Source organism: Myxocyprinus asiaticus, chromosome 23 (assembly GCF_019703515.2).
Source record: "Myxocyprinus asiaticus isolate MX2 ecotype Aquarium Trade chromosome 23, UBuf_Myxa_2, whole genome shotgun sequence".
Lineage (NCBI taxonomy): Eukaryota > Metazoa > Chordata > Actinopteri > Cypriniformes > Catostomidae > Myxocyprinus > Myxocyprinus asiaticus.
Window position 1 is genome coordinate 18,702,526 of NC_059366.1, and position 27,685 is coordinate 18,730,210.

General features: G+C 37.3%; 1 protein-coding gene across 4 annotated transcripts; it reads right to left on the reverse strand.

Moving 5' to 3' along the window:
• On the reverse strand, nucleotides 1-27,046 carry LOC127413953 (suppressor of fused homolog). Of its 4 annotated transcripts, none has more exons than XM_051651536.1 (13): nucleotides 25,031-27,031; nucleotides 24,602-24,736; nucleotides 24,302-24,438; nucleotides 14,997-15,139; nucleotides 12,703-12,788; nucleotides 12,193-12,265; nucleotides 6,857-7,010; nucleotides 6,587-6,689; nucleotides 2,813-2,851; nucleotides 1,962-2,093; nucleotides 1,357-1,495; nucleotides 1,212-1,277; nucleotides 1-1,093 (listed from the first exon to the last, which is right to left on the reverse strand). In XM_051651536.1, exons 1-13 carry the CDS (start codon nucleotides 25,180-25,182, stop codon nucleotides 1,004-1,006), a joined length of 1,449 nt encoding a protein of 482 aa, XP_051507496.1. In that variant the 5' UTR covers nucleotides 25,183-27,031; the 3' UTR covers nucleotides 1-1,003. The 4 variants fall into 4 exon arrangements, with proteins under 4 accessions (XP_051507496.1, XP_051507495.1, XP_051507498.1 ...); XM_051651535.1 differs by having other exon boundaries at nucleotides 6,857-7,013; nucleotides 25,031-27,017; XM_051651538.1 differs by lacking the exon at nucleotides 2,813-2,851 and having other exon boundaries at nucleotides 25,031-27,046.
• Between the last annotated feature and the right edge of the window lie 639 nt (nucleotides 27,047-27,685).

Sequence of the window (27,685 nt, forward strand, 5' to 3'; positions counted from 1 at the left end):
TTATGTAAATAACTTTAATGCACTTAAGAGTAACAAAACCACAGGCAGTGTAGTGATTCTCCAGAATATAAAAAGTCATTACACTAAATAAAATCTTTTAAAAAGCACTAATAGAGGTTCTTTTTTACACTTTGACCTATATTATTGAGCACATATCCCAAAAATAACAAATGCACATTCTGTGAAAAGAGACTGCTGTCCAGGAATCAGTTAGTTTGCTTCCTTACAAAGAGGCTTGGAATGCAATCGCTAAGTGTTAAGGAAATGAAGTCCAATACATGTGAAATGGTAAACAAAAATCAAACAAAACAAAATATAATTGAACAGTTTCCTGCTTCTCATCTTTACAGTCCATTAGACATGGTGTAGAAAACACCAGTACTGTACATGCTTTGGCATTGTGTAGGTGAACTGACTGACCACCTATTGTTTGACAAATTGAACAGACATTACCATAGATCATCAACTTACAATAGGCACTACTGTATTTTATACTCAGCCATAACAGCAATTTTTTTTAGATAAAAATGATTCACAAAAGCTTATTCCTTAGTGTGCTTTCATTCACATTTGAAGCAGGATTCAGAAGAGCAAATGTTATCTCAAACATTTTTGTCCATTCTGTGGTGAATGAAGGCACCAGTGCTGGTACATTATCTCATGCTGCTAAATTAAGATAAAGAATTTGCTCTTATTGTCTTTGGAATCTTGAAATGGCAGACACCAGAAAAACATCAACCTGACATGTTTTTGAAAAGATTTCTTAAAGGTGAATTCACCAATTCAAAGACAAGTGGTATAATGGACACAAGACAAAACCTTACTGCTTTGGGTCTTGTGCCATCATATAACAATGCTCTCTGGGAATAGGGGAAATGTCTAAATGTCTGATTCCTTCAGGCTTTCCTTCTGTTTTTATAGGCACATGACTTTGACAAGAGCCCTGAAGTTTAGCTTCTTTCTAGAGATGTGGATTTGTAACAAGAGACAGCAAGCTCCCAGTCTATTGCAATGGGCTGTCAAACACTGTGTCTGGCAGGACAGAGATCTTGAGCTTCTTGTCGGGCCAGCTGTACTCCTTCGGCAGCTTAGACTGAGAAAGAAGGTTAAGAGGATTTCAGCATTTTAAAACATTAAAAAGTTTAAAAACTCAAATTAAAATATGTGTTAAAGTGCAGCTAACTGCAGAACAATAATAACTTTAGACTTACTTCATGGGAGCTCAAATCCTGGATGTCAGCTAGCATTTGCTCTACAAGTTCCTCGGTAAGTAATATCTGAATTGAGGAGATGAGAACAAAGTCACATGTAGGCAATGAATTCTAAGGAATGTTAATGTAATGCGTCTCTTGTTACCTGTAGCCATGGGCCATGTGCTGCATACGGATGCTCTTCTGTGGCAAAGGCTCCTTCTACTCCAGTGGATACAAAGGTGATTGCTGTATCTCCATTAATGCTTTTATATGTGAAATGTCTGCCATGAAGTAGCCGACCTCTACAAGATAAGGAAAAGAAAAAAGTAATGAATCATTTACATTGATAGGTGCCATAACTGTTAAAGAAAGCGGGAACTATCAAAGCATCCCAATGTTCACTTTCTCCCTTGGACTTCAAACAAAGGCTCCTCTGTGAGCCTTGTCTTTGTTTCTGTCCAAACTAGGAGATTACATAAAACTCAGAATCATATCCCTCCCTTTTAGTGCCAGCAACATCTGAGCTTTTTGTCTTTCAATGAGCTCGGTTTATCTGTAATGAAATAAAGTGCAAATCAGCACAGAAGTACAGTATGTTTTTCCCTCTAGCTTCTGCAGAGCCAAATATCAACCTCTGGCCTACACCAAGTCATACACTGCTATTGTTATAAAGTTAATTTCTATTTTGCTGACTCATGCCCAAACAGTCCGGATTTAAGAGAAATTATGTGTGAGTGCATACACGTGAGTATGCACTACATGCACTACCTGAGGCACAGTGGGAGTAGAGTTCCAGACTCCTGGTTGAACTTCAGGTGCACACTTTCTAGCTGTCGTGTTCGCACCAGCTCGTGAGGGACAATAGCAGCTGAGCTCTCACTCTCCAGACTGTCCTTACGACTTTTTGGATGTAGCGGAGGAAGAAGGGGAAAATGGAGAAACAGAATAAGGGGAGGGAGGGGATAATTCATGGTGAGTAGGAAAGACGAAATAACAAATCCATTTGAAAATATACAGTGGCTCAAAAAAGCCCCACTTAAAATGTAAATTAACTGCCCAAAGAAAGATATGCCTATCATCATTCTTTTGTCTATATTCTACCTATTAACACTTTTCTCAGCCTTTTTCCCCCTTGAGATTTAGCCAACTGATTCCAGGGTCATTTTTAATACAAGTTTTGAAGTCATTTACCCTCAAGTTCACATAGATAACCTAGTAGAGTATCCACAGGTGATGTATATTGTCTACATCTATATACAATACCGTTTTATCACTTAAAACCTAAAGTTAAAAAATTGTTTTTAAATGTTTTGCTTAAAAAAAAAAAAAAAAAAAAAAAAACAAAGGGGCATCTTTCTTTAAAATAAACAAACACTTGTTTTGAAATTTTGTTATGAAATACAAAGCATACAGTTTTAAATGTGGCTTAAGTGTCCAAATACATTCTGGGGTCACTGTATATTTGAGTGATAAAACAGTTATCATACTGCAGTTCAATTGTTGAGCAAAGCATTGTGTGCATACAGTTCACCGATTTTCAAAGTGAAATGAACTGAACTGTCTCCATAGCCCATAGTGCTGAAGAAATAGATTCAGTTTCTCTCCTGGTTGGCTCTTACCTTGAGTTCTGCTGGGTCTGCAAATGTCCAACTGATTGTCTATGGAGAAATTAGGGGCAGATTTGTACCACAGCGAAGTAAAGGAATGCATTTATCACTACTGCCAACAGGCAAATCATCTCTTTCAACAGCCACTTTTAACAGAAACAAGTAAACTTTCCCTTTTGTAAGAGGTCAGAAGAGGTTTCAACTCCTTTCAATGCATCTTGATTTTTGAAATTCTGACATTTCAGTGGCTACTGAAAGGACATTTTTACAATAAATGTTGGACAGATGCACCTTTTGCATAGTGGTTCCGTTCAACCAAACAAGATGTCGATAAATGTATTTAATCAAATAACAATTGATTAACAATTGACCAATAAACTAATGACATAAAGATGCATTATGGTGCATTAGGTAGGCTAAATGGCACAAATATCAGCACAAAATGCTACATTTTGAAGACAAATCATTGAAGAGCTTCTGGTGTTTAAATTCTTTGGAAACAGACATTTAATACCCAAGTGATACCCAGTGGCATGAAATGCATAAACAACTGAAGCCAGCTTCATTGCCTCTTAAGAGCAGGGCAGGTAAAATCAGAATAAATCCATCCTATTTAAGCTTTATAATGACATAAATTGCATCAGAAAAAAAAATCAGATGTAATTATCAGGGGAGACAGAATGACTAGAATTAGTGCATGTACAGGTGAAACAGACATTCTTCAGAATATACCCAGCAATTTAAGTGAGCACAATCAGTCAATATGCATGAATCTGGCATTAATGTTCGTTTGTTTTTTCCTCCAAATATCTTGATAGTTTTGGTTTAGGCAACACAATAAATGTCATGGCACACTCACTGCAAAGTGCTTCTTTGTTCTTCACTCAGAGCCAAAAAGAAGTTTGAAACAGCTGAGCAACAGTACACTATTTGCGAACATTCAGACACTGGCTACACCGCTGGGGGAGGCATTTAGAGGTACATTTAAATATGAGACTTCATGTAAAACATCAACTTCATAAAACATAAAAAAATCAACTAATGTGCCTTTAAAATGTGTTCATTTTATTCTCATTTTGAGTAGAATTAACACAAGATCAGTAAATTAAGCTGTTTTAACTACTCGATTTCAAGTACTACTGTATATGTAATAGATGTGTAATAGTTTGTTGTGTTTACATTCTACATTCATGGCGCTAATGTGCTAACATGCTATATGTGTCCATAATATTCACTGGTTACTTTCTGTTATTGTAATTATAAACACTTGATGACACTGATCCTACTGCAAAGATGGGTGTATAAAAAAGTTAATAGGTAGAATGTTGACTGATCTTAATTGACTGAACAATATAACTGGAAGCAATTGTCGGCCTAGTAGGTGGAGTAAGTGGAGCTCTAGGTCACGATGACGTGGTCCACTGGCAGTAAGAAGGTGTTGAGTCGGTACGAGTTTTCCTGAAAGTTTACAGTGGCAAGCTGTTACGAACCACCAAAGCGAAATCAAAAACACCTTAGTTTTTGCCAGATTTTGTTCTAAATTGTCACACCCGTTTGTTCTTCAATTTTGTATGAAGTGTGCAGGGGCCTTAAAGTGCAGCAGACAGAGTTCCAGGCTGTATAAGTGAAGCCCTGGCCAGGTTGCAAAAGGACACAAAGGGGGCACTTCCTGGGGGGTTGGGGGATGGGTTACAACAACAGGCTGCGAGCAGAGCAAGGGGGTGCAAAAACAGGATAGCGAGATTATCCCAGACAAACCGTGCACCGAGATGAGCAGGATTGCACAGCATTTAATGAGATGATGGAGTGCTTAAAACAGTCACCCCAGCTAACTGCTACAATCAGGGGCCTAATAACTAAGAAGTATCTGTTAAAGTGTTGCAATGTTTAAATTATTTTAAAGAATTTTATAATATCTAACAACTGGCAGTGTAATCTTAAATATAAAAGGCCCGTTCACACCAAGAACGATAACTATTACGATAACTAAAATCAAAAAGTTTTAAAAATCGTTCCAACTCTAAGAGAATTGCAGAGTCCACACCACAACTATAATGTTACCGAGGAACAATAAAGTTGGGATCACTTTCAGAGCAACTTTCCTCCAGATGATGAATGATAAAAACACTGACAGCCAATCAAAATCCATCCAACTTTAAATGGCTCGAAGCGCAATGCGCACTCATCATAACATTCAAAATAACACTATAGCACGGGATCGCCACTTGTTATAACACACAAACAAAATGGAAACTCCTGCTCAGGAACCAGCAATGTTTCTTCAACAGTCTTCTTCAGTATTAACAGAGATGAGATAATGAAAAGCTAACGCAACCAAGTACCATAAATTACCTCAGGTATTCAGCGCTAATGTCGACAACATTGTCTTGCCTCCTTTGAAGTTGTATCCGTCTGTTTTTCTGGTTTAGAAAAAAACCCACAAATGGTTCGGTTTATTTGTGAATCATAGAGCAGTAGATCTACATCCATTTTCTTGACTGTGAACATAACTGCAGTGCACGCTTAGAATAAGCAGAACGTTATCGTCCATTGGCGTGGACACTAATATAGTTATCATTATAGTTATTCTTTGTGTGAACGGGCCTTAAGAATGGCATAGAATATTGTTTTATTCTATCCCATTAGATATTATAATCAATATTATTATCGATAATATATTATTATAGATATTATTATCCATTCAAGTGCTCATTACTGCTGGCAGATTATGGACACTTGAACCAAATTTCATGAGCTAGTAACACTGTTGTAGCAATAGCAGGCCAGCTGGAAAGAGTCAGCAGTCATGAGAACAAAGATTGAAGGGACAGGCTGTAGTTTAAAAAAAAAAGAAAAAACCTGCAGGCAATTACCAACATATTGGACAGCCTAAAAGTTCTGAGCCGCTCTCAAACCAATAGTAAACCAACCAAAGCTCATGAAATTCATTCCATTTAGCACCAAAATGTATCAAGCCTGTTTAAAAACAAAAAGTCTTTTCACAGTTTTCTAAATAGCTGTGGGCAGAATGACCAAAAAAAAAAAAAAAAAAAAGCTAAGATCACGTTACGAGTATATTTATATAATCGTGACTGTATTGGCTATATCACAGTATAGTTAATTTAATTGGAAATTCAACAAAAAAATACTTCAGTCACAGGTGCACAAACAGTACAAATCAGTATAAAAACAGCTTCACATTAACACTTAAATTACACCTTCAAATAAAAGACTCAAAACAGTAAAACTAAAGTTATAAAATATAAATATTGCGAAACATCTAAAACAGCCGATATGTTGTAAAACAGCTGATAAGTGTACACGTGACCACACATCAAATTAATTCTACATTAATTTAGTACGTTGCAACATTGCTCACCCCTTAATAACACGATCTTCCTTGTCTTTAATTGTTTGAGACACACTGTGCTATATTTTCGCATAACTCTGTTTCAGACTCTCACATGAAATAAGTAGATTATGTAAAGCAGTCCTGCCTACTGATAGCCAGGCAAACATATCTACATTGTTATAAACAGTAAAGCAAAATCTCTACCGGTTGACATTTCTACTGCCATACTGAATACATCATACCACCATCCCATACACACACTCCAGAACAGGTGGCAAAGCAAACCGAAATTGTTTGCCAATTCCACCGTATTGTCCTGACACAAACTCCTCAACCTGCTACTTCCAGACTTAAGGTCTTAGCAATGGGTATATATCCGCTTGACCAGAACAAGCATGCTGCAGTCCTAATTGCCATGGAAAAGCAGGACTTACTGTGGCCGGTCGTGACTGTGTCTCTGACTGCTGATGGGAGGCAAGACAGACTTGCTGTTAATCTCCAGTCCTTTCCTCAAGGCTTCTCTAATCTGTTCAGTGTCTGTATGAACAACACACAAATACTCATTAGCCAGAGACAATGACAAAGTAATTTGAGCCCTAACCAATTCTGAGCCAATGCTATGGAAGTCTCTCATATCTCTAAAGCATTTTGGGTTTGGTGTCTTATTTTTAAATGGGGCTGTGCTTGTCCTTAGCATCCCTCACCTTTATCAGACAACCTGCGTGGCTGTGACCCAATGCAAATGCTCCTGCTGTCGTCCTCGTCCTCGGGAGGGCGGCTCAAGTCATCCCAGGCACACTTGGCACTGACACCGCTCAGGTTAGAGCCGTCTGTCTCGATGCCCTTATCCACCCGTTCCTGCTTGGGATGAGCAATCAACACGCGCACAAATCAGCAGGGGATCAGCATGGCTGGACATATGTCTGTCTCAGTGCAGAGAGTGAGAGGGCAGAGGACGAACAGCAGGTGGAACTGTTGAGTTTAACTACCACAGACTTAATTACATCCCACCTTTTCCCATGCTCCATCACTCATAAAGCCTCACAGTATTGCTGTGATACAGTAGTGCTATAACAGATGACCTTAATCACCATCAATGATAATTTAATACTTGAATGAAAGGGGTGGGAGGTATGACCAAAATCTTATCACGAAACGACTAATTTCACTGACGTTTAAACAACTTTGAGTCAACTAGTCTAAAAAGAAACCACCTTCAGAAAACAGTCAAAGAAACTGTTTACGCGACCCATTTAAAATACTAAATCTATTCCGAATCCGACACAAAATTCTGCGAAAAGGGTATTTCTCTATGATGTGCTCGCCTTGCATTATGATCATTATACATTAAATATAGGGGGCCTGGGTAGCTCAGCGAGTATTGATGCTGACTACCACCCCTGGAGTTGCGAGTTCGAATCCAGGGTGTGCCGAGTGACTCCAGCCAGGTCTCCTAAGCAACCAAATTGGCCCAGATAATAGGGAGGGTAGAGTCACATGGGGTAACCTCCTCGTGGTCGCGATTAGTGGTTCTTGCTCTCAAATGGGGCGCGTGGTAAGTTGTGCATGGATCGTGGAGAATAGCATGAGCCTCCACATGCTGCGAGTCTCCGCGGTGTCATGCACAACGCGCCACGTGATAAGATGCGAGGATTGACCATCTCAGAAGCGGAGGCAACTGAGACTTGTCCTCCGCCAACCGGATTGAGGTGAGTAACCACACCACCACGATGACCTAGCAAGCAGTGGGAATTGGGCATACCAAATTGGGGAGAAAAGGGAATAAAAAGAAATAAATAAATAAATAAATAAATAAATATATATTATATATATATATAGAGAGAGAGAGAGAGAGAGAGAGAACATCACACGTATTCACCTTGAGCGAATACAGGTTTATTTATTGAAAACAATTGCAGGACCAATAGTGCAATACTAATAGCCTGTTCTAAACGGAATTCCCCAACTAAGTTACTTAACATTAAAGGTTGACCGATAAATCGGTTTTGCAGATTAATCAACACCGATAACAGATTTCTGGAACCAGCGGTTATCGGTAAAAATCCACACCGATAGTTTTTCCCTGTTGCGTCTGGTGCTGGAGCGGCTGGGAAGGGTCCGCTGATGTTATTCAGTATGAGAGCAGCCTCTAGAGTGAAATAAAAACCATCACTTCACTGATGCCTTGTGGTGTTTGTTTTGACATGCGAGACTACATTCTGCATGGAGTGGAATACTTCAGATGCAGATTTAAAAAGTCAACAACAAAAAGGTATGTATACAGTACACGTTGTCATATTATAAATTAATTCATTTGTTGACTAGATGCTGCATTAGTAGAGAACAGCAGTATGTTTGCCAACAAGGCTGAGAGGACGCTAACATTAAAGCTAACCTTAAGCGGTTTGAACAATGTGACAAAAATACACACAAGTCCTACCAAAAGGTTTAAATGTCACGATTGTTACAATCTATTACCATCTATTTGCATTAGTTTATATCCAGCTGGTCATGTTAATGCATTTGTTAGCCAGCTAAGTTGCATAGTTAAAGCTAGTTACATGAGAAAGTAAATTAATATCTTCATGCAGCCGAGAGAAACATAAACAAATCAGAAACGCATCTGATTTCAATTCAATTTTGTCATCCTTACGGTGACTTCAGATCGATCACATTCTTGCGCTGAAAAAGGCTAAACACAGAACAAATACAGTTTAACAGAAAGCAGGTGTCTCAATATGCTTTTAAAGTTCTTTTTAATTAGACACATCATCTAAAAAAAACAGCGCTCCTGCACAAGACGCTGAATAAACAAAAACAAAGGGAAACAATGACGTTCGTCTAGCGCATATTTACAAAGAGAAACAAATGGATGGTTGCAAAAGCATTCGGTGTGAACAGCCCATTACAGTTGGTGGAGGGATATGGCCATTGCGTCTTGCACTCTTATAAGCATTTCTCAGATTAAGCAATAAGTTATTTAAATGCTTTATCAGGAAAGATGCACAACTTGGAAATGTGTGTCTCGAGATCCTCGCATTTGGTTCCAGTCTGTTGTGTTCCATCTGTTTGAACAGCCCCTGAACTGGGCTCATAGTCTGAGCCGCTTCACCACTGAGTTCAGCCAAATTCCACTGCTATCTGTGAATATTGCTACTCTACATACAACTGTACTGAATAAAAAACAATGCAGTATTTCACTGTTATTATGATGCTTGAGTCTGGAGTAGTAGGAATCAGAGCAAGTGTAACACCATGTGAACTGTCTATTGAAGCGTTTTCCCCCTCATTTTACTTTTGACTTAACATGTGAGAATATGGACTGACTAAAAGGTATTTATTTTATGCACATTAAAATGAAATGCTTTTTTTTTTTTTTAACAGCCAGAATAGGAATGTTCTATGCAATAATATAATGGTGCTGAATGGTTTATGTATTTATTGTACCCTCTTGTGGACTAAGAAATAACATCAATTTAAAAATCAGCTGACTTTAAAATTTGATTAGTTCATATACACACTGGAGGCCAAAAGTTTGCAATAATGTAGAGATTTTGCTGTTTTGGAAGGAAATTGGTACTTTAATTCACCAAAGTGGAATTCAACTGATCACAAAGTATAGTCAGGACATTACTGATGTAAAAAAACAGCACCATCACTATTTGAATTTTTTTTAGATTGATCAAATCTAGACAGGCCCCATTTCCAGCAACCATCACTCCAACACCTTATCCTTGAGTAATCATGCTAAATTGCTAATTTGGTACTAGAAAATCACTTGCCATTATATCAAACACAGTTGAAAGCTATTTGGTTTATTTAATGAAGCTTAACATTGTCTTTGTGTTTGTTTTTGAGTTGCCACAGTATGCAATAGACTGGCATGTCTTAAGGTCAATATTAGGTCAAAAATGGCAAAAAAAAGTAACAGCTTTCTCTAGAAACTCATCAGTCAGTCATTGTTTTGAGGAATGAAGATTTCATACAAAGGTGTACAAAAGGGACAACTGGCTCTAACAAGAACAGAAAGAGATGTGGAAGGCCAGATGTACAACTAAACACGAGGATAAGTACATCAGAGTCTCTAGTTTGAGAAATAGACACCTCACGTGTCCTCAGCTGACAGCTTCACTGAATTCTACCCGCTCAACACCAGTTTCATGTACAGCAGTAAAGAGAAGACTCAGGGGTTCAGGCCTTATGGGAAGAATTGCAAAGAAAAAGCCACTTTTGAAACAGAAAAACAAAAAGAAATGGTTAAAGTGGGCAAAGAAACACAAACATTGGACAACAGATAATTGGAAAAGAGTGTTATGGATCTTAACCCCATTGAGCTTTTGTGGGATCAGCTAGACTGTAAGGTGCGTGAGAAGTGCCCGACAAGACTGCCACATCTATGGCAAGTGCTACAGGAAGTGTGGGGTGAAATCTCACCCGAGTATCTGGACAAAATGACAGCTAGAATGCCAAGGATCTGCAAAGCTGTCATTGCTGCACATGGAGGATTTTTTGATGAGAACTCTTTGAAGTAGTTTAAGAAGTTCTGAACATTCTTTTCAATTTATAATAGTAATTTTTCACGTTACTAATGTCCTGACTATACATTGTGATCAGATGAATGACACTTTGGTGAATAAAAGTACCAATTATCCATGAGCAAAATTATTACATTTTTCCAAACTTTTGGCCGCCAGTGTATTAATATTTATATCATTTAAAAAAGTACAATACATTTTCATGGTTCAGTCAGTACTGTTTATTTTTGTATTAAAGTTCAGCACTATTTCACTTTGAGTGTTAATTTTCATTCAGTATCAATTTTAAAAACTATCGGTTGATTAATCAGTTATCTGCAGGTACTGCACAACATAGTTATAAGTATCTGTCAAATCCACAATCGGTCGACCTCTACTTAACATATTAAACAGTCAAGACACTGTTGAAAATAATTAACAGGTAGGCTAAGCCAAATCTACGAGAGAGAAAAAAATGTGATGAAACGTTGCATGTATTTCACGATGTGCAGTCGAGTATTAGCCATTGATCTAATATGACAGCTGTTCGGTAAAGAACGTTAACCAATGACAGTTACAATATAAAAAAAATAGCTATAGGATAGAAAAATAGGCCTGTGATTTAGCCTACAATAAACCTAATGTATTCTAAACATGAGGTGCACACAGAATAAAAGACTTTGTTTCCCTTTGTTTTTGCTTATTCAGCATCTCGTGCAGAAGCACTGTTTTTTAGATGCTGTGTCAAGTTAAGAACTTTAAAATGATTCAAGACACCTGGTTTCTGTTAAACTGCATTTTGTTCCGCTTCATCTAGCCTTTTTTAGCGCAAGCATTCGATCGGTCTGAAGTCGTAGCCAGTGCTTGGCACACATCCAAAATTCAAATGCGCAGTTTTAGCATTCGAAAGTTTGTATTTTTCTTAAATCCGATGATTGTGCAAAAGGCAAAACAAAGTAACTTCACATTTTTACCAAAATTGGGGTTCTTACACTTTGCCCTGTGATAGACAGGTCTCGCTCAACTGTAACCAGGTTTTGAGAAAATTGCAGTAACTACAAAATCCACACTCAAATCAAGTAACTGTTTTGTTGGTGTACAGTGTATTTAAAGCCTTTGTATGGCAGTATTGTCATATTAAAGTGATAAACACTGACCTCTTTACACAAGAAAATAAATATTGGTTTTCAAAACACAATACTATTAATTTAAATAATTCAACTGATTATGATATGTGCTTGTTTCTAACATCTGTCTCTGGCGCGTGCATAAGCACCACTGCGCTGCCACGTTCTCAGAATCGATTCTGAATTTGAGAATTGATCCAGAATCGTTGGAGAAAGAATCACAGTGCATTGGAAAATCCATTTTTATTCCCACCCTTACTTCAATCGGGTCACTCGCAATGGTGTGCCTAAATATTTTTAGACATTTGCACACAGCAATTTTCAGTGGCAAATGCGACAGTATCTAACAGGCTACACTGTGAACAAGTTTAACACCATGCAAACTACAGAAAGCCTTACTTGTAAGTGTGGATCGATGTCAAATATGGTTTCCCCTCTTCTCATGTCAGTGATTAACCATGGACCCCCAGCACTGCAAGCAAAAGCATCAAAGGAAACAAACCCCATTTCAGTCAGTTAATGAAAAACTAGAACACCACAATTCATCTCAGAGCTAATGAAAACTTCTGACCCAATTAGCACAGATGAGTAACAGCATTCATATTCATACACTGCTCTCTTATCTACAGCTACCACAAGAACTCAGCAAAAGTGAAACATCAAGTAACACGATACACATGTTCTTACATTTGCTTTTGGTGAACTGTACACACACATACAATGTTAGAAACACCCATAAAAGCTTTTTGGTCAGGAGGGACCGTATGAACAAAGTAACACATCAAGGACAATAATCTTTTTTTCTCAGCTGGTTAAATCAGTCCTGCAGTTTTTTTAAAGCAGTATTCCCACCAGTTAAGCATGAGTGTGTCCTTGGCCTGTCTCATGGCTGGCAGTGGGATTACTCACATGTGCACTCCTCTCAGCAGGTCCAGAATGCCTTGACCGTTCCACTGCTGTGCGGCTTGCAGCTCCTCTGTACAAATGCCCACAATCTGAAGAGTACAGAGGAAAATAAATCATTTACACTGATCAACAAGGATATGTGTACAAATGATGACAGTAACATCACAAACAGAATGGGATTATTTCAAATGTACAGATAAAGTCAGATTAACCTAGATGGCTATATGAACATAACATGAACAGATCTCAAGGGCTAAAAATGAAAGGTTAACTAAATTACTGAGAAGGGCTAACCAGGGGTTTTCAAAGTCTTGGGCAGTAAGCCCCCCCCTCTGAAAAAATCCACATGGATGCGCTCTCACATGATATGCATGTTGTGCGCTGACATTAACAATATTATGATGCCATAGAGCTATGGTTTTAAACAGGACTATGGTCCATTATGCCAATAATTTTCATTATCTTCACAATACATTTTTATTGTATTTATGTATCTTTTGATTTTACTTTTAATTTTCATCAATCTCCGCACCTGACATGCTCTGGCGTCCCCCTGGGAAGGCGCGCTTCCCATCTTGAAAACCGTGGGGCTAAACAATAAGGCTTTTTCTGTATTACTTGCTCTGCTTGCTTCTTCACTGACCCCCACATATACCCATTCATAATCAAATAATTTTTTTCCACAATCTGCCATCAGTTTACAGTAAAAGATGTTAAACTGTCAGCCTTTTTGTCAGGAACCAGAAGTTACCATAAATAAGTAATCAAAGCTCATAACAAAAGTTGACAGGACATTGCCAGTATGCTGGCTAAGCAGCTGGCCAACTTATTGACTTTTGCTAGAAACAGATGTTACATGATGCAAAATGTTACTGATTTGTTTTTGCTGTTTTCAACCCATTCAAGCTGATACTTCCAAAACACTTGGAACTGTGGAAGCTCCTACCATTTAAAAAAACAAAAAAAAAACTTGTCTACCTTAGTCAGTCATTTTACATAGTTATAATCGAACTACAGCAGGGTTTTGCACAGCTGAGCAACAGTCTTCAGCTGTCTGTCCAAGTATACATGACACAGCACATTGCATTATCTAGGTGTGACTTTGCAAAAACTGGACAGATACGATGAGTATCTGAAGGGCTGGGTATTGATACAGATTTCCGGTTTCGATTCGATTCAGTTTTCGATTCGATATCGATTCATATGGGTATATTTCAGTTATAATGTCCCTTTTGCTTACATTTGAAATTCTCCCCTAGTGGTCCTATACAGGGGACCTTCTAACGATGTACATTACGAAAATATACATTTTACTAATTATATTTTATTCGTTTTTCCATTCATTTTGGTCATATTTTAGCTTTTAAAAATGAACAAATCCATGTATTCAATCAATAAATATGATAATATATTGCATATATAATTTTTTGCTACATGTTTACGGTTTAATAACATAATTTGTACCATTTATAAGTATTTACATTGATTTGTTGAACATGTGTTAAAAACCGGTACTGTCTCTTTAAGAAAGACGGCATTCCTGTAAATGGCATCTGTAAATGTGTGCATGTAAACAAGAGAGACTTGAACGGCTTTATCTCATCTGTCCTACATGTGATTAGAATAAAATATTTCTTTTTTTGTTGTTTTGAATCAACAACTGACTATAGCGAACAGAAAGGTTATTAAGAGAGACATTATTCAATGACAAATGAGCTACGTGGATTTCATCTTTGGACACACACACATTTGGAACAACTTTTTCTCTCAACATGCAGTGAAAGGATCTTGCTGCTGAATACTCCACCACTGTACTACACAATTACTAGTAAGTGAAATCTAAACATTTTCCAGCCAGTTGCCAATGTAAATTTTAGTCACATAGCGACTTGGTTGCTAAATCAAGTGATTTCCTCTCATTATATTGGAGTTTTGCACAGAGTAAAAGATCGATCTTGGTATTTAAGAATCAATATCGAGATCGCTCAAACGAAGATCGCGATGCATCAGAAAACACTGTTTTTACCCACCAATTCAATGAGTCGACTAAAGCATTTACATACAAGACAAATGATTGTTTTAGTCTGACTGAAATCGAACTTTCAAAGTGCATGTAAACATGAGTGACACCTGTAAACCAAGAGCATTTACTAAGGGGCGAGAGACAGTTTCGTCAACTGGCCCAAATCGCTCTCATATTGGTCAGGGCCACTGGGTCATCCTTACTGTTGAGCCCTGATGAAGATATCGATCTATTTTGAACAACCTTATTAAAATTGTTGGTGTGATCTGCTCACCTGAAGGAAGCTGACATGACCAAAGGGAGTCTGCACTGCCTGCATCTGTGGGTCCTCTGTGAGTAGCATATGTTGGATTCTGGACTCGCTGTTGTCCAACGGGCTGTGCCATGAAATGTGGTCTCCGCTGCAGAATGTGTTTTCTGTTACAGAGAAAATTATTCATCTGAATGCTCTGCAAACTTTTAAGTCACCCTAAATAGTAAAATTTTGGAGTTAGTCAACACTGAAATTGAGGTTTATTTCTGATAAAAGAAGTTACAGACACAAAATGTTAAACACTTTTGATATACAAATTTTGCAATAGAGCTAAAGTATGTGTAAAAGAGTATAGCTCACCTTGCTTTACAAAACAGATCTTAGTTACCATAATTACTCATTAACAGGGTCGGGAGGGTTACTTTTGAAATGTATTCCACTACAGATTACAGAATACATGCTGTAAAATGTCATTTGTAATGTATTCTCGATAGATTACTCAAGGTCAGTAATGTATTCTAAATACTTTGGATTACTTCTTCAGCACTGGTAGATTTTTTAACTTGTTCTGACTATAAAAACTCTGCCAGTACAGTAAGACAAAATACACATGTTAAAAATACATTCTCTGAAAAAACTAAATATCTTACGTGTTACGCGCAAATATCAAGTGTTGTTTCTAAAACAAGATAAATCTAATTGATTTTGTTTTAAAGATTTGTAGATCATTTTTTGTATTGTTTTCCTGTAAAAATATCATCAAGAATAAGATTTTTGCCATAATATCAAAGGTCTTATTAGAAAAGAAATTATGATCCATCATGAATTTTCTTGATAAGAAAATATAATTGTGCCTGGTAATGTGCATGTAAAATGGCTAGAAATAGCATTTTAGCTTAGTGTAAAGCTGACAATTTACACAGGTTTATTTCTATTTCTTCTGCTCCAAACTTACATCAAACTTACTTCTCTGTCTGCTCGTATGAATGTAACACATCATAAGAAAGTGTTTCACCACTGTTCAAATGCACTTTGGATCGCATCATTTATATGTATAAATGTTTTCCATCTGAAAAGTTTAAATATTAAATAAAACAAATGGCAATAAAATGCAAAGTAATCTTTTCAGTAATCAAAATACTTTTTGAATGTAACTATTCTAATTACAAATTATTTAAATTGTAACTGTAGTGGAATACAGTTACTTATATTTAGTATTTTAAATACGTATTCCTGTTAGAAGTATTCCGTTACTACCCAACCCTGCCCATTGATTCTATGGGGAAATTCTAGGAATTTCTAGTAAATGTTTTAAGAAAAATACTACAAAACATTTGCATGTGTTTAACCTAAATCACAGCAGTGTCCATCTATGAAGGATGTAGGATTTTTAAATATGCAAAACTGTTAGCCAATCATACCAGTGGGCGTTTACTTCCGAGTCTACAATCCGCCACGCCTATTCAAACTGTGTGTTACGATGAGGGGGGTCAAAACAGGACAGAAAATAGCCTATTACTTCTAAATTATGATGTTTATGTAAAAATCTTGATAACATTATAAGTGGACCTCAGAAACAGTACAAAATAGAAAAGGCAGTTCATAAACCCTTTAAATGTGCAATATGTAACAATTTTCATGTAATATTTGCCTTTTTTTGCCAATGTGTGAACGGTTTGTAACGCAACTTAAAAAATTAGCCCTTGCCGGACTTCTTAGGTTGCCTATTAAAGCCTGTAGACTGATTTTCATGTGAAGGGAGCGGGTTGCTTTTGCTGGGAAAATCCAAAGGATATGACGTTTATTTGCGCTCCCGAAAGCCTTGCCTCAGACAGTAATAGCTTCTCTTCCGCTATTCAACAGTGACAACAAACTGCAACACTAGGTAACGTTATCTTAGAGATGGAATCCAGCAAACGTCCAGCTCCCAGCACAACACCGACTCTAACACAAACTCAGATTAAGCCAAAAAACAACAACAAAAAAAAACAACAACATTTATCCCGTCTGGCTAAGCGGGAACGTGATTGTGGTCGAGCGAATATTAGAGTGAACATCGGCAGGGCATTTGATTCCTGGAGGGACATTCGTTAGGTTCTGGGGATCAAAACCGACCCGGAATTGGCATTCTTCTTATTGGACAGGTAAGCTTACATAACTGCAAAGCATGTGAAATATAGTGCCATAAGGATTGATCTGTGTAATTTTAGATAACTTGATCTTGCCTGCACAGTAACTGTCATAAACAATGTTCATCTGTAATTATTCAGCAAGGTAAACTACAATAACACATGAAATTAATGCTAGACAATGTTCAAGATAATGCAAAAAGACCAATTCATTAGTGCAACGTAACTTGGTTATACAGAAAATATATACAATCTATTATTATAAAACAATAGCGCATCGATATATCAAAATGACAGTTGTGATGGAATCACATCAATAATGAATTGTGTCAACATATTTATAATGTACAGTCTATTTTATAAACAGCTACTGTCATCATCCACCAAATTTAGCTAACAGCTATTGATAAAGCTGGCTAGCTAGCTAACCCCGACATAGACTGCATTTATACGATAGCCTATGTATCATGCAAGAAAAGTGATTACTTCAAACTACAGTCTGGCATATTCAGACCTATATCCACACTTTATTTTAGCCCTGTTCCAGCACTGGAGAGTCAAATATAATATACAGTCTCAAAGTTTGTAGTAAAACAATCAGAACTGAGTAATTTTAATTATGCTACCTCATATGTCAGCATATCATGTTGTCTCTTTGTACGTTCTCTCATTGTTTTGGTCGATGCTCGCTCATCACGTCCCTATGGAGTGTGTGCCTACGAGCACGAGCAACAGGTAGCTGGCTGCAGTTACAACATTTGGGTAATAATAGTCTTTTTCATTCTATCTTTTCATTAAGAATCTATCAAACATGATATTATGGTAACAGGTGAGATGCTGTCAACAGATTTCAGTGGCAAAGGCTTTATTTCAAGCATGCAAACATCTGTCCAAGATAAAGATTAGAGCTATAAATCAGTATCAATGTAGAAAAAAGCTAAACGATGGCTAACATAAGTAGACCTCAGGGAAAAATAAATAAATGATAACAATTATGCTATGACTAAAGGAGCCTATTTAGATCAATTAGTTTAAATTACCATGAAAGGGCCCATGACAAGAGGAATACATTTTTCCTTTATCTTTTAACATATAATTGAACTTAAAAAAAAAACAAAATATATATATATACATATACTGTAAGTTTCAGAACTCAAAACCTCATTCTCACTGCAGAAAGAGCATTTGGGTCAGTCCATCTCAAGTGGTCCAATAATTATAAAGTTGGTTGCTTGACCAATTTAAAATTTCCAAATTGTTTTTTTTTTTTTGAGTGATTACCTCAGTGTATTGGTATTGCAAAACTACCAGTTTTTTATTTTTCTTGGTTTAACCACGATTGCATGAATAAAAGTAGGCTTTTCCCCAGATTTCTACTAGCCCTAGCTCTGTAACCAGTGGTATTTCAAACTCAAAATTTGTAATATTCTGTAACATTTTGAAAATTTCAGGTTCCTATCTTGTCCCCCACCAGAGATATTCAACCCAAAAGTGAGTGCAATTTTCTTAAAATTCCCCTTTCTCGCCCCCATAAAAAAAACAATAAGAGAAGTCTCAAACCTGAAATATTCTGCATGCACGCTATACTTAACTAGGTACCCCCTAAAAAAATTAAGACTGAGACTCGAACTCTTCCCATTAAAAATGGACCCTAAATGTGGAACTTTGAGCAATCTTGAGCATTACATTAGGTTTAAGTTCTTAAGTTCTAAGTCTAAGGAACAAGAATGTGTAAAATGTTTATATTTGTCCATGTACCTTGTGATGTGCTCTAGAGATCAGTTTTTGTTCCAAGGAGCTAGGACCATCCTGAGCCGAGATATTGAGGTTTCCATAAACAGCTGTATAACCAAAATTTGTCATATGCCATGACACAAAGATGGCCATCGTGGTTAAACCAAGTAAAATAAAAATAAAAAACTGGTGGTTTTGCAATACCAATACATAGAGGTAATAACTCAATAAAAAAAACAATACAATTAAAATAGGACAATTAAAAACGGTCAAGCAACCTGTATTGGACCACTTGAGATGGACGGACCCATTTGTTGAAACAAAGCTGCCAAAACAACTCGTTCTTCCTCCACATTGTGATGTCACTCTGTGATAAACATTTGCATATGACCGCCTCCACAACAACACATCAAAGCCTACTTTACCTTATCACCTCCATAGCCCGCCAAGCAGCAGTGAGATGGCAAGGAGAGACTAGGTCAGTCAAGAGCAGAGAGACAATCATTACAGTGGGCGTTTACTGTCAAGTCTTAAAGGAGCAGCAGCACCAAAACAAAGCATTTCTGACAGAGGGAAAAATAAGGATGGAAAATGATCATGTTTTACAAATATATATTCAGGGTCCAAAATGAACACCCACCAAGCGTCAAATGCGGGTACATTTTCTGTTTGGCCAGTGAATTTCACAGCATCACAGGCCACTCAGGTGGGTGGTTTTTGCTTTCTATCAATATATGTCTGCTTTTAAAATAAATTTAAACACGTTCTAGTTTTGTCCCCAAGGGGGCTCTGTAGGCCTACAGTACAGTCAGTAACACAGGTGTTTACATAGAACGCTCTTATCAAGTCTCAAATGCTGTGTCCCCACTGGCATGTGGTGAGCGAAGGTGGATTCAGTGCTTTTAATCCAGACTTCAAATGATGATTGCATGCATTCTTTGTGGCAATTCTGTAGCTGGATAAGCAAACATTAATAAATCAACACTGGTTGTTTTTGTTGGGCATTTGAAAATGAAGTTGGCATTTTTCCAACTGTAATCAGGCATATTTAAGATGATATCATTGCTTGTGTACTAATAGCTAATAGTAGAAAATACCAGTGGGCACGTAACATTATCAATACATCTCGATGCAAGATGAAAGTAATGTACAGGAGTGTTCATGCCACCGGGATAAAGGGAAGACCAATCTTGGATTTACAGTGGATTTTTAATTACTCACAACCACACAAACAAATTCTCTGGTAACGATTGCATTAGAGGGCTGCTCGATTATGGCAAAAATCATAATCATGATTATTTTGGTCAGTATTGAGATCATGATTATTTAACATGATTACTCATTGACTTTGGAAACATCATGCATTTATTGAACTTTAAAAAAAATAAATAAAAATTGTCTTTTTAACAGTGGATTTCCTTAAACTTGAAATGTAAACTGCACTGGTAGGGGAGGAGGCTATTGTAATATGATAATTATTTTATGTTACGTATGGTTGTCAAATAAAGAAAAGCCTCCATCGCCATCATTAAGCAGGTGCACACACACTTCTATGGAATGAGATCTACTTTTTCATCATGTTATTGCAGCAAGATCTACAATGTACAATAAAGGCTATACGTTATCACAATACCAAAATTTCAGTAGTCGGTAGTGAAATTTGACGATTCTCAATGCCAGCTTCAAAACCACAACAAATGATAACACTAACTAATATGTTAATTATGGAAGAATAGTTTCAAGTTCTTAAGTAATTATTCAAGACTAGTAAACAGTAGGGCTGAAAAGATTAGTCGACGTTATCGACAATGTTGACAATAAAAAAAATTGTCTACAAAAATTTTCATTGTCGAATAGTCATTTTATGTCATTTAACATAACACGACATCATATGAAACTCTACTGATGGCGCGCGAGAGCAGTACTGCAGCTCGCGCCTGATTGAGGAGAGGAAGAAAACAGCTCACAGTCAAGATGCACTCTTTCACAGCTTCAAGTGATGTAGATCGCAAAGTATGAAGGAATTATACAAAAATACCAAATAAGTAATTACAGAAGCACTCTCGTTGTGGAATAAGTGGACCTGGAGCTGCCGCTCCGCTGAAGCAAAACTTACATGTCGAGCGTCTTTAAAGGAAGGAAACACCTTACATCTTAAATGCAGTTATATCTAATACGATATAGCTTTATTAAAGTTCAAATAATATGGAAGGAGGTCATGTAAATAACTACAAACTCTGAAACTGGCATTTCTCTGTGCAGTCAGCACCTCTTCTATGAGTTGTGCGAAGTGTCCTGATCTAAGAGGGAGAGATTGAAACTGCACCTGGCTGATGCACACTCTGTCGCGAGGACGCTTGTCCCCCTCACACGCGCTTGCTGCAGCTAGATTATAACGTGGTGGCTCGCGACTTATTGTATCATAATACAGTATATGTGTCACTGTGCATTTCTTATCATGAAGTGGCAATAAGCAGCTTTTTTAAGAGCGTGTTTGTATTTTTGTGAGTTAATGATGGATTGAAGTGAACAGAAAGGTGAGAGAGGGTAATCTTTGCCCCATTACACACAAAATACAAAATACGCTTTGATTTGTTTTGGCTTGTTTTCCAATATAAATATTGAAATTTACTTTAGCAGCTATACTGCAGAAGAAAAAATTGCTAACAGAGAATGTTGAATATAATATTAAAAATACAAAAATTTTAAAATATCAAAAAAAATCATTAAAAAAAAAAAAAGATGCATTCACCTGTGAAGCAGCATATAAGATATGTAGACTTGCTTTTAGAGAACAGATCTTGAATACAAGTATATTTTGTCTTTACAGCACTCATAGAAGTATAACCAAGTGAAAAAATACACTTATATACAAAATACACATATATTCTCTTAAAGCAAGTCTAAATATCTTATATGTTGCTTCTCAAGTACATTTATTTTTAGACTATTTTAAATGGAAAACAAGACAAAATAATTGATAATACGATTTTTTGCAGTGAATTTTTTACTGAATTAAACTTTTTTCCTTTAATTCAGTGAATATTTAGAGATATTTTTAAAAGATTTTATTTTTATTATTAGCAAGTATGTTTAATACAAACTTTTAAGTCAGGGCACAAGCTGAATAGTCGGTTAAGAGCTAATGATTAATCGATGCAATAATCGGCTAAATAGTCGAATAATCGTTCTAATAATCGTTAGATTAGTCAATTATCAAAATAATCGTTAGCTGCAGCCCTATTAAACAGTCAGTAATAAAATAACAATAAAAAACAGAAATGAATAGAAATATTTAAAAATAATAGAACAAAAAATACAAATTAAGAAAATTCAGTGCTTTTTAAAACAGCTTTAAAAGTTTTTAACAGCAGTATCAAGTATTCAAGGAAACATTCAGACTGAAATGCAACATAAAACTACTACAGGTCTTTACTGTATGATTATAATACACTAAAACTTATTAAAGCTACTAAAGTTACCCAGTTAAGAGCAGTGAGTGTTTTCTCATTTTCTTGTTATGGTTGTTTGATTATTATAATGACACACTAGACAGCAGCAGGTCTATTATCTTACATTTATACTTACAAATCTGACATTTTAATACAAATATGCTTTTTTCTCCGCTCTTTACGTTCACTTTAGACATCACTCTCTGTGTTTACGTGAATACCTCAGCAAGACGGGCATTTTGGCAGAATTTTGAAATGTGTTTGACCGTTCAGGTGCGCATTAGCGTGAGCATTTTCAGAACACGCGCATGTTCAGCACATACACACGTGCCGCCTGTCAATCAAACAGTGCGCAGCTGTTACTAGATCGCTAGCAAATTATAAAATTACGTACTCTGGATTATTTTCAACAGCAGAATAAGAATATTAACTTTCTAAGTGAATATGACACATATATTATGATTCACTAAGTTATAATCTAGCTGCAGCAAACGCATGCAAGTGACGAGCGTCCCCGTGCCAGAGTGTGCATAAGCCGGGAGAAGATTCAAACGCTTCACCGGTCACTTCACGCAACTCATAGACTGACCGCACAGAGAAATTTCAGAGTTTATTTTCATAACCCGCTTCCTTATTATTTGAACTTTAATAAAAGGATGGTTTAAAGATACAACGCCGAGGCGTTTCATTGTGAAACGGAATGCGGCACAATAATCATTTTATCTTGATTATCTTGTTTTAATCGCCCAGCCCTATTGCATTATAATAAAAACCAAATTATTTTCGGTTTAGTTAACAGTTCTTGAACGTGCATTATTCTGGTGATGTGGACAGAAAACTGGACTAAAATACTCAGACAGAGTTTCCTGCATTACTATTAAGAGGCACAGCAACACTGCTACTAAATCTACAGCGCAATACGAGACAAAGCACTAGCAGTAGACCGATTCCCAAAGAAATTAGTTGGTTCTTTTTAATCTACAGCACGAGACATTACAAGTGACAGTGTAATCTGATTCACAAACAAATGACTCTTTTGAGATGATTATTTTTAGTTAATCAACAACTGCTGTCCGATTCCCAAACGCACGACTCTTTAAGACGGCTCTCATGAGAGTTACTTACTTGTCGTTCATATGATGTGTACTTTAAAATAAAAACTTAGTTTTCTGAAAAATTTTAATAATCTGCAAAATTATTCTAAATGAACTATCTGGCAATTAAATATTTCATACATAATAAAACAACATAATTCTTTAAAAATGCAGTTCACTTTTAAACCTACGTGCAGTATTGTTTATTTGTCTCATATGGGCTAAAATATTAATTTCGGACTCTGTATATATTACTGTTTTTGGTGCAAACAAACTTAACTAATAGAAGTAAACCTCATGGAACATATTAAAATAATAAATAAAAAAAAAGCATGTCATGACCCCTTTAAGCCTGTTAAGGCAGAAAACCACTTATTAAAACAACAGATACTTTCCTTTGGAATTACAGTATGAATGCTTGCAATTGTTGTACAGGTATATACTCTTTTAAGAGGGGGTGTAGATAAGGTTGACCGATAGTGGATTTTGCCGATACTGATAACTAAGGTGGTGGGAAAGGCAGATAACCGATTAATCAGCCGATAGTTTTTAAAATCGATTTTTAGAATGTGAAAAAAAAAAAAAAAAGAAAAATCTTATTCTTTCCTTACTATGACGGGCACAGACAGTAGTAAATGTGTAGTGTAGTAAATTAATTCAATCTCAGATGCAGCATATTTTTCAACCAAAATCCCCAAAATAAGCGGGAAAAAAAATTATGTTTTGGGTGCATAAAGCGGGACTTTTAAGTACAAACAAGCCTGAAATATGCTACACCGGGGACTCTTATTCTGAAATTAAGAAATTAAACTACAGGCACAGATTTTTGCCGATAACAGCAGTTCCAAAAATCAACTATCCCACTGATTAATCGGTAAAACCAATATATCGGTCTACCTCTAGTGTAGGTACAGTACCAGACTGAAAGACGTATCGAGCCAAGCCTTGCATGAGTTCAGCTGGCCATGTGGGGGGTGCGGTCTCTCCTGCTTCCCTCTTCAAGCGAAATGTGAGTTCAAAACCAAAACCACTCGGGCCCTCCTGACCTGTGAATCTATAAAGATGCAAATGCAGCAGCCATCAACCTACATCAACAGATCTCTTCATCTTCTTGATAGCAAAGTGCAATTAGAGGACTTTGTGCAACATTAAACATAACATACAGTACAAGACTTGGAGCTATAAAACACGTTATCATGCCATGAAACGGTTCTTACTCATGAACTCTGTTGTCCCCATACAAGTCACTGAGACCAAGGCTGACGTAGTGCCAATGTTCTGGTATGTCTTGGCCAGGACACCCCACGTTTCTGTACATACTAATGTAGTCCAGAGGATCTGGACCCCCTAACCTAAAAAGAAAATGAGCAAAGAATGAGACATTGAGTGAATAAAAGCTAGTTGATAAACTGTGTAAATTTGTTATTTGCATATTAGTAATACTCATGCTCAATGAAACATTGTTTATAATAGAGTGCAAAGGCGATGAGGCCATTGACCCTTTATATTCTTATCACTTTTCAGTGTAAAGTTAGACTGTTCTTAAAGCACAATTCAGTTTTAATTTAGTTGCTTTCTGCTGTCAGGCTTTAATGTCTACATATTAATCGACCACAACAAGCTTGAAGATAAGATAACATACTTACCAATACTTCACAATGGCTGTAACCTGCAGCGGGTTCGCCTGATCGGGGTACAGGCGCCTGCATTCCCCGTAAATAGCCTGCAATCCCGGGGGAAAGAGCGACGCGAGACCGAGGTGCGCTGCTGATCCGCTGCTAGGCCGCATCTCATCCATCCCCACACGGCCACACACCGAACAGAGTGAAAAATAAATGAGGTCTTCTCCTTAAACTTCCGATTGAAAATGGCGATTAAACCACTAATATTTGGGAGGGGGGGCAAACCATTTGTAATAGTTTTTCCCCTCAATGTAGACTGTTGCAGTTTTTCGCAGATTTGACGTCCAGAAATGGGGATGTGGCTGAACTTTGAGTGACATTTGATTCAGCCAATCAGAACAACAGTTTTAAGCAGTCGCGCTGTGTTTGGATGAATATGTAGTGATCAGTGAATTTGAGAGCTGTTGACCCATGTGGAGGGGGAGCTCGATCGGTGGTCTGCAGAGGCGAACAAAACTAATGTGACACAATAAATTGAGCCGTTTTACTTTATTTAATTTTTTAAAACCTTATTTATTAACAAGTACGATGATATTTAGAGGCTTACGTCTTTGTTACATTTTCTTCACTAGGTCATTTTTATTTCTTCAGTTAATCTATTTATTCGTCTCATTGCTGTATTTTTTTCCTGCATTCCTGTTTTCGAATAATTTTGTCCTTATTCACTTTTTATTACTTTGTATTTTTAGTTTTATATGTATTGCTGTGTTCCCTCTCTTAAATGTTTTACTAACATATTATCACATTTCTATGCAAACTTTTAGAATTTTTGTTTTGGAGCATTTATATTCTTCTTTCTCTCTCTCTCTCTCTCTCTCTCTCTCTCTCTCTCTCTCTATCTCTCTCTCTCTCCTTTATAGTATTCATATACACTTAAATGGATTTATGCTAGCCATGCCATTTCTTTGAGTAATTTATTTGGTTTGTTCCAAATCTATTTGAGCCGTGCATACCTAACATTTGTTTGTGGAGCTTTATTTTAGTTTATGAGCAAGTTTATTGCCACCTGTTGGACAGACTGTTGCCTACACCTTCGCTTGCATGTCCCCTGGCTGGTCGAGCAGCCTCTTTACCTGAATTACCTGGTTCTTGGCCTTATTATAAATTATTTCAACAAGACTTTTTTTCAGCTAAGATAATCTTAAAATAAGATTTTGTTTGTTGTATATGTAAATTATAATTGTTAATGAGCTGAATCATGGCAGCTATAAAAACAAAATGACTTGCCTATCTTGAAAACCTTATCTCTGCTGTTTGAATGTTGCTGTTGTTGACCTCTCAGTGGAAAATCCTTTTTTAGTACTTTTTTTTTTAGATCAGATCGTGACCTTCATTTGGTCTAAGAGAAGACAAAATTGTCAAAATTCCTGAGAAGTAATGTAATGAAATACAGTAGCCAATTACACACCTATTGTGGTCAGAGACGGACCCCAGCGGCATCACTTCATCTTAAGAGGGGTCACATGGACCCCTCACTTACATCCCATTATTATTTTTCCAGTTTTTCAGGTACTCCTTTTTCACATTTTTTGCAGCTTGATCACGCTGCACTTGTAGTATCAGGTATGAGAACTTCCACTTGCATACTTGATACTTTACCTACAAATCTATTCAAGTTTTGCTTTGATTACTTGCACCCGGTGGTGCTCAATATAAATCAATGAATCGCTGTGCAGTTTTGAGTATGATGCTACAAGCTTGGCACACCTATTTTTGGGCAGTTTCTCCCATTCTTCTTTGCAGGACCTCTCAAGCTCCATCAGGTTGGATGGGGAGTGTCGGTGCACAGCCATTTTCAGATCTCTCCAGAGATGTTCAATCAGGTTCAAGTCTGGGCTCTGGCTGGGCCACTCAAGGACATTCACAGAGTTGTCCCAGAGCCACTCCTTTGTTAACTTGGCTGTGTGCTTAGGGTCGTTGTCCCATTGGAAGATGAACCTTCGCCCCAGTCTGAGGTCCAGAGCGCTCTGGAGCAGGTTTTCATCAAGGATGTCTCTGTACATTGCTGCATTCATCTTTCCCTCGATCCTGACTAGTCTCCCAGTTCCTGCCGCTGAAAAACATCCCCACAGCATGATGCTGCCACCACCATGCTTCACTGTAGGGATGGTATTGGTATTGATGAGCGGTGCCTGGTTTCCTCCAGACATGACGCTTGCCATTCAGGCCAAAGAGTTCAATCTTTGTTTCTCATGGTCTGAGAGTCCTTCAGGTGCCTTTTGGCAAACACCAGGCGGGCTGTCATGTGCCTTTTACTGAGGAGTGGCTTCCGTCTGGCCACTCTACCATACAGGTCTGATTGGTGGAGTGCTGCAGAGATGGTTGTTCTTCTGGAAGGTTCTCCTCTCTCCACAGAGAAACGCTGGAGCTCTGTCAGAGTGACCATCGGGTTCTTGGTCACCTCCCTGACTAAGGCCCTTTTCCCCCGATCGCTCAGTTTGGCCAGGCGGCCAGCTCTAGAAAGAGTTCTGGTGGTTCCAAACTTCTTCCATTTACGGATGATGGAGGCCACTGTGCTCATTGGGACCTTCAATGCTGCAGAACTTTCTGTACCCTTCCCCAGATCTGTGCCTCGATACAATCCTGTCTCAGAGGTCTACAGACAATTCCTTGGACTTC

Coding starts and splice junctions, on each gene's coding strand:
- LOC127413953 (XM_051651535.1), bottom strand. CDS start 25,182: ATGGATGAGATGCGGCCTAGCAGCGGATCAGCAGCGCACCTCGGTCTC. Junction 12,789..14,996: donor GTCATGTCAGCTTCCTTCAG/GTGAGCAGATCA, acceptor TGTACTCTTCAG/ATTGTGGGCATTTGTACAGA. Junction 1,496..1,961: donor CTACTCCCACTGTGCCTCAG/GTAGTGCATGTA, acceptor CTTATCTTGTAG/AGGTCGGCTACTTCATGGCA.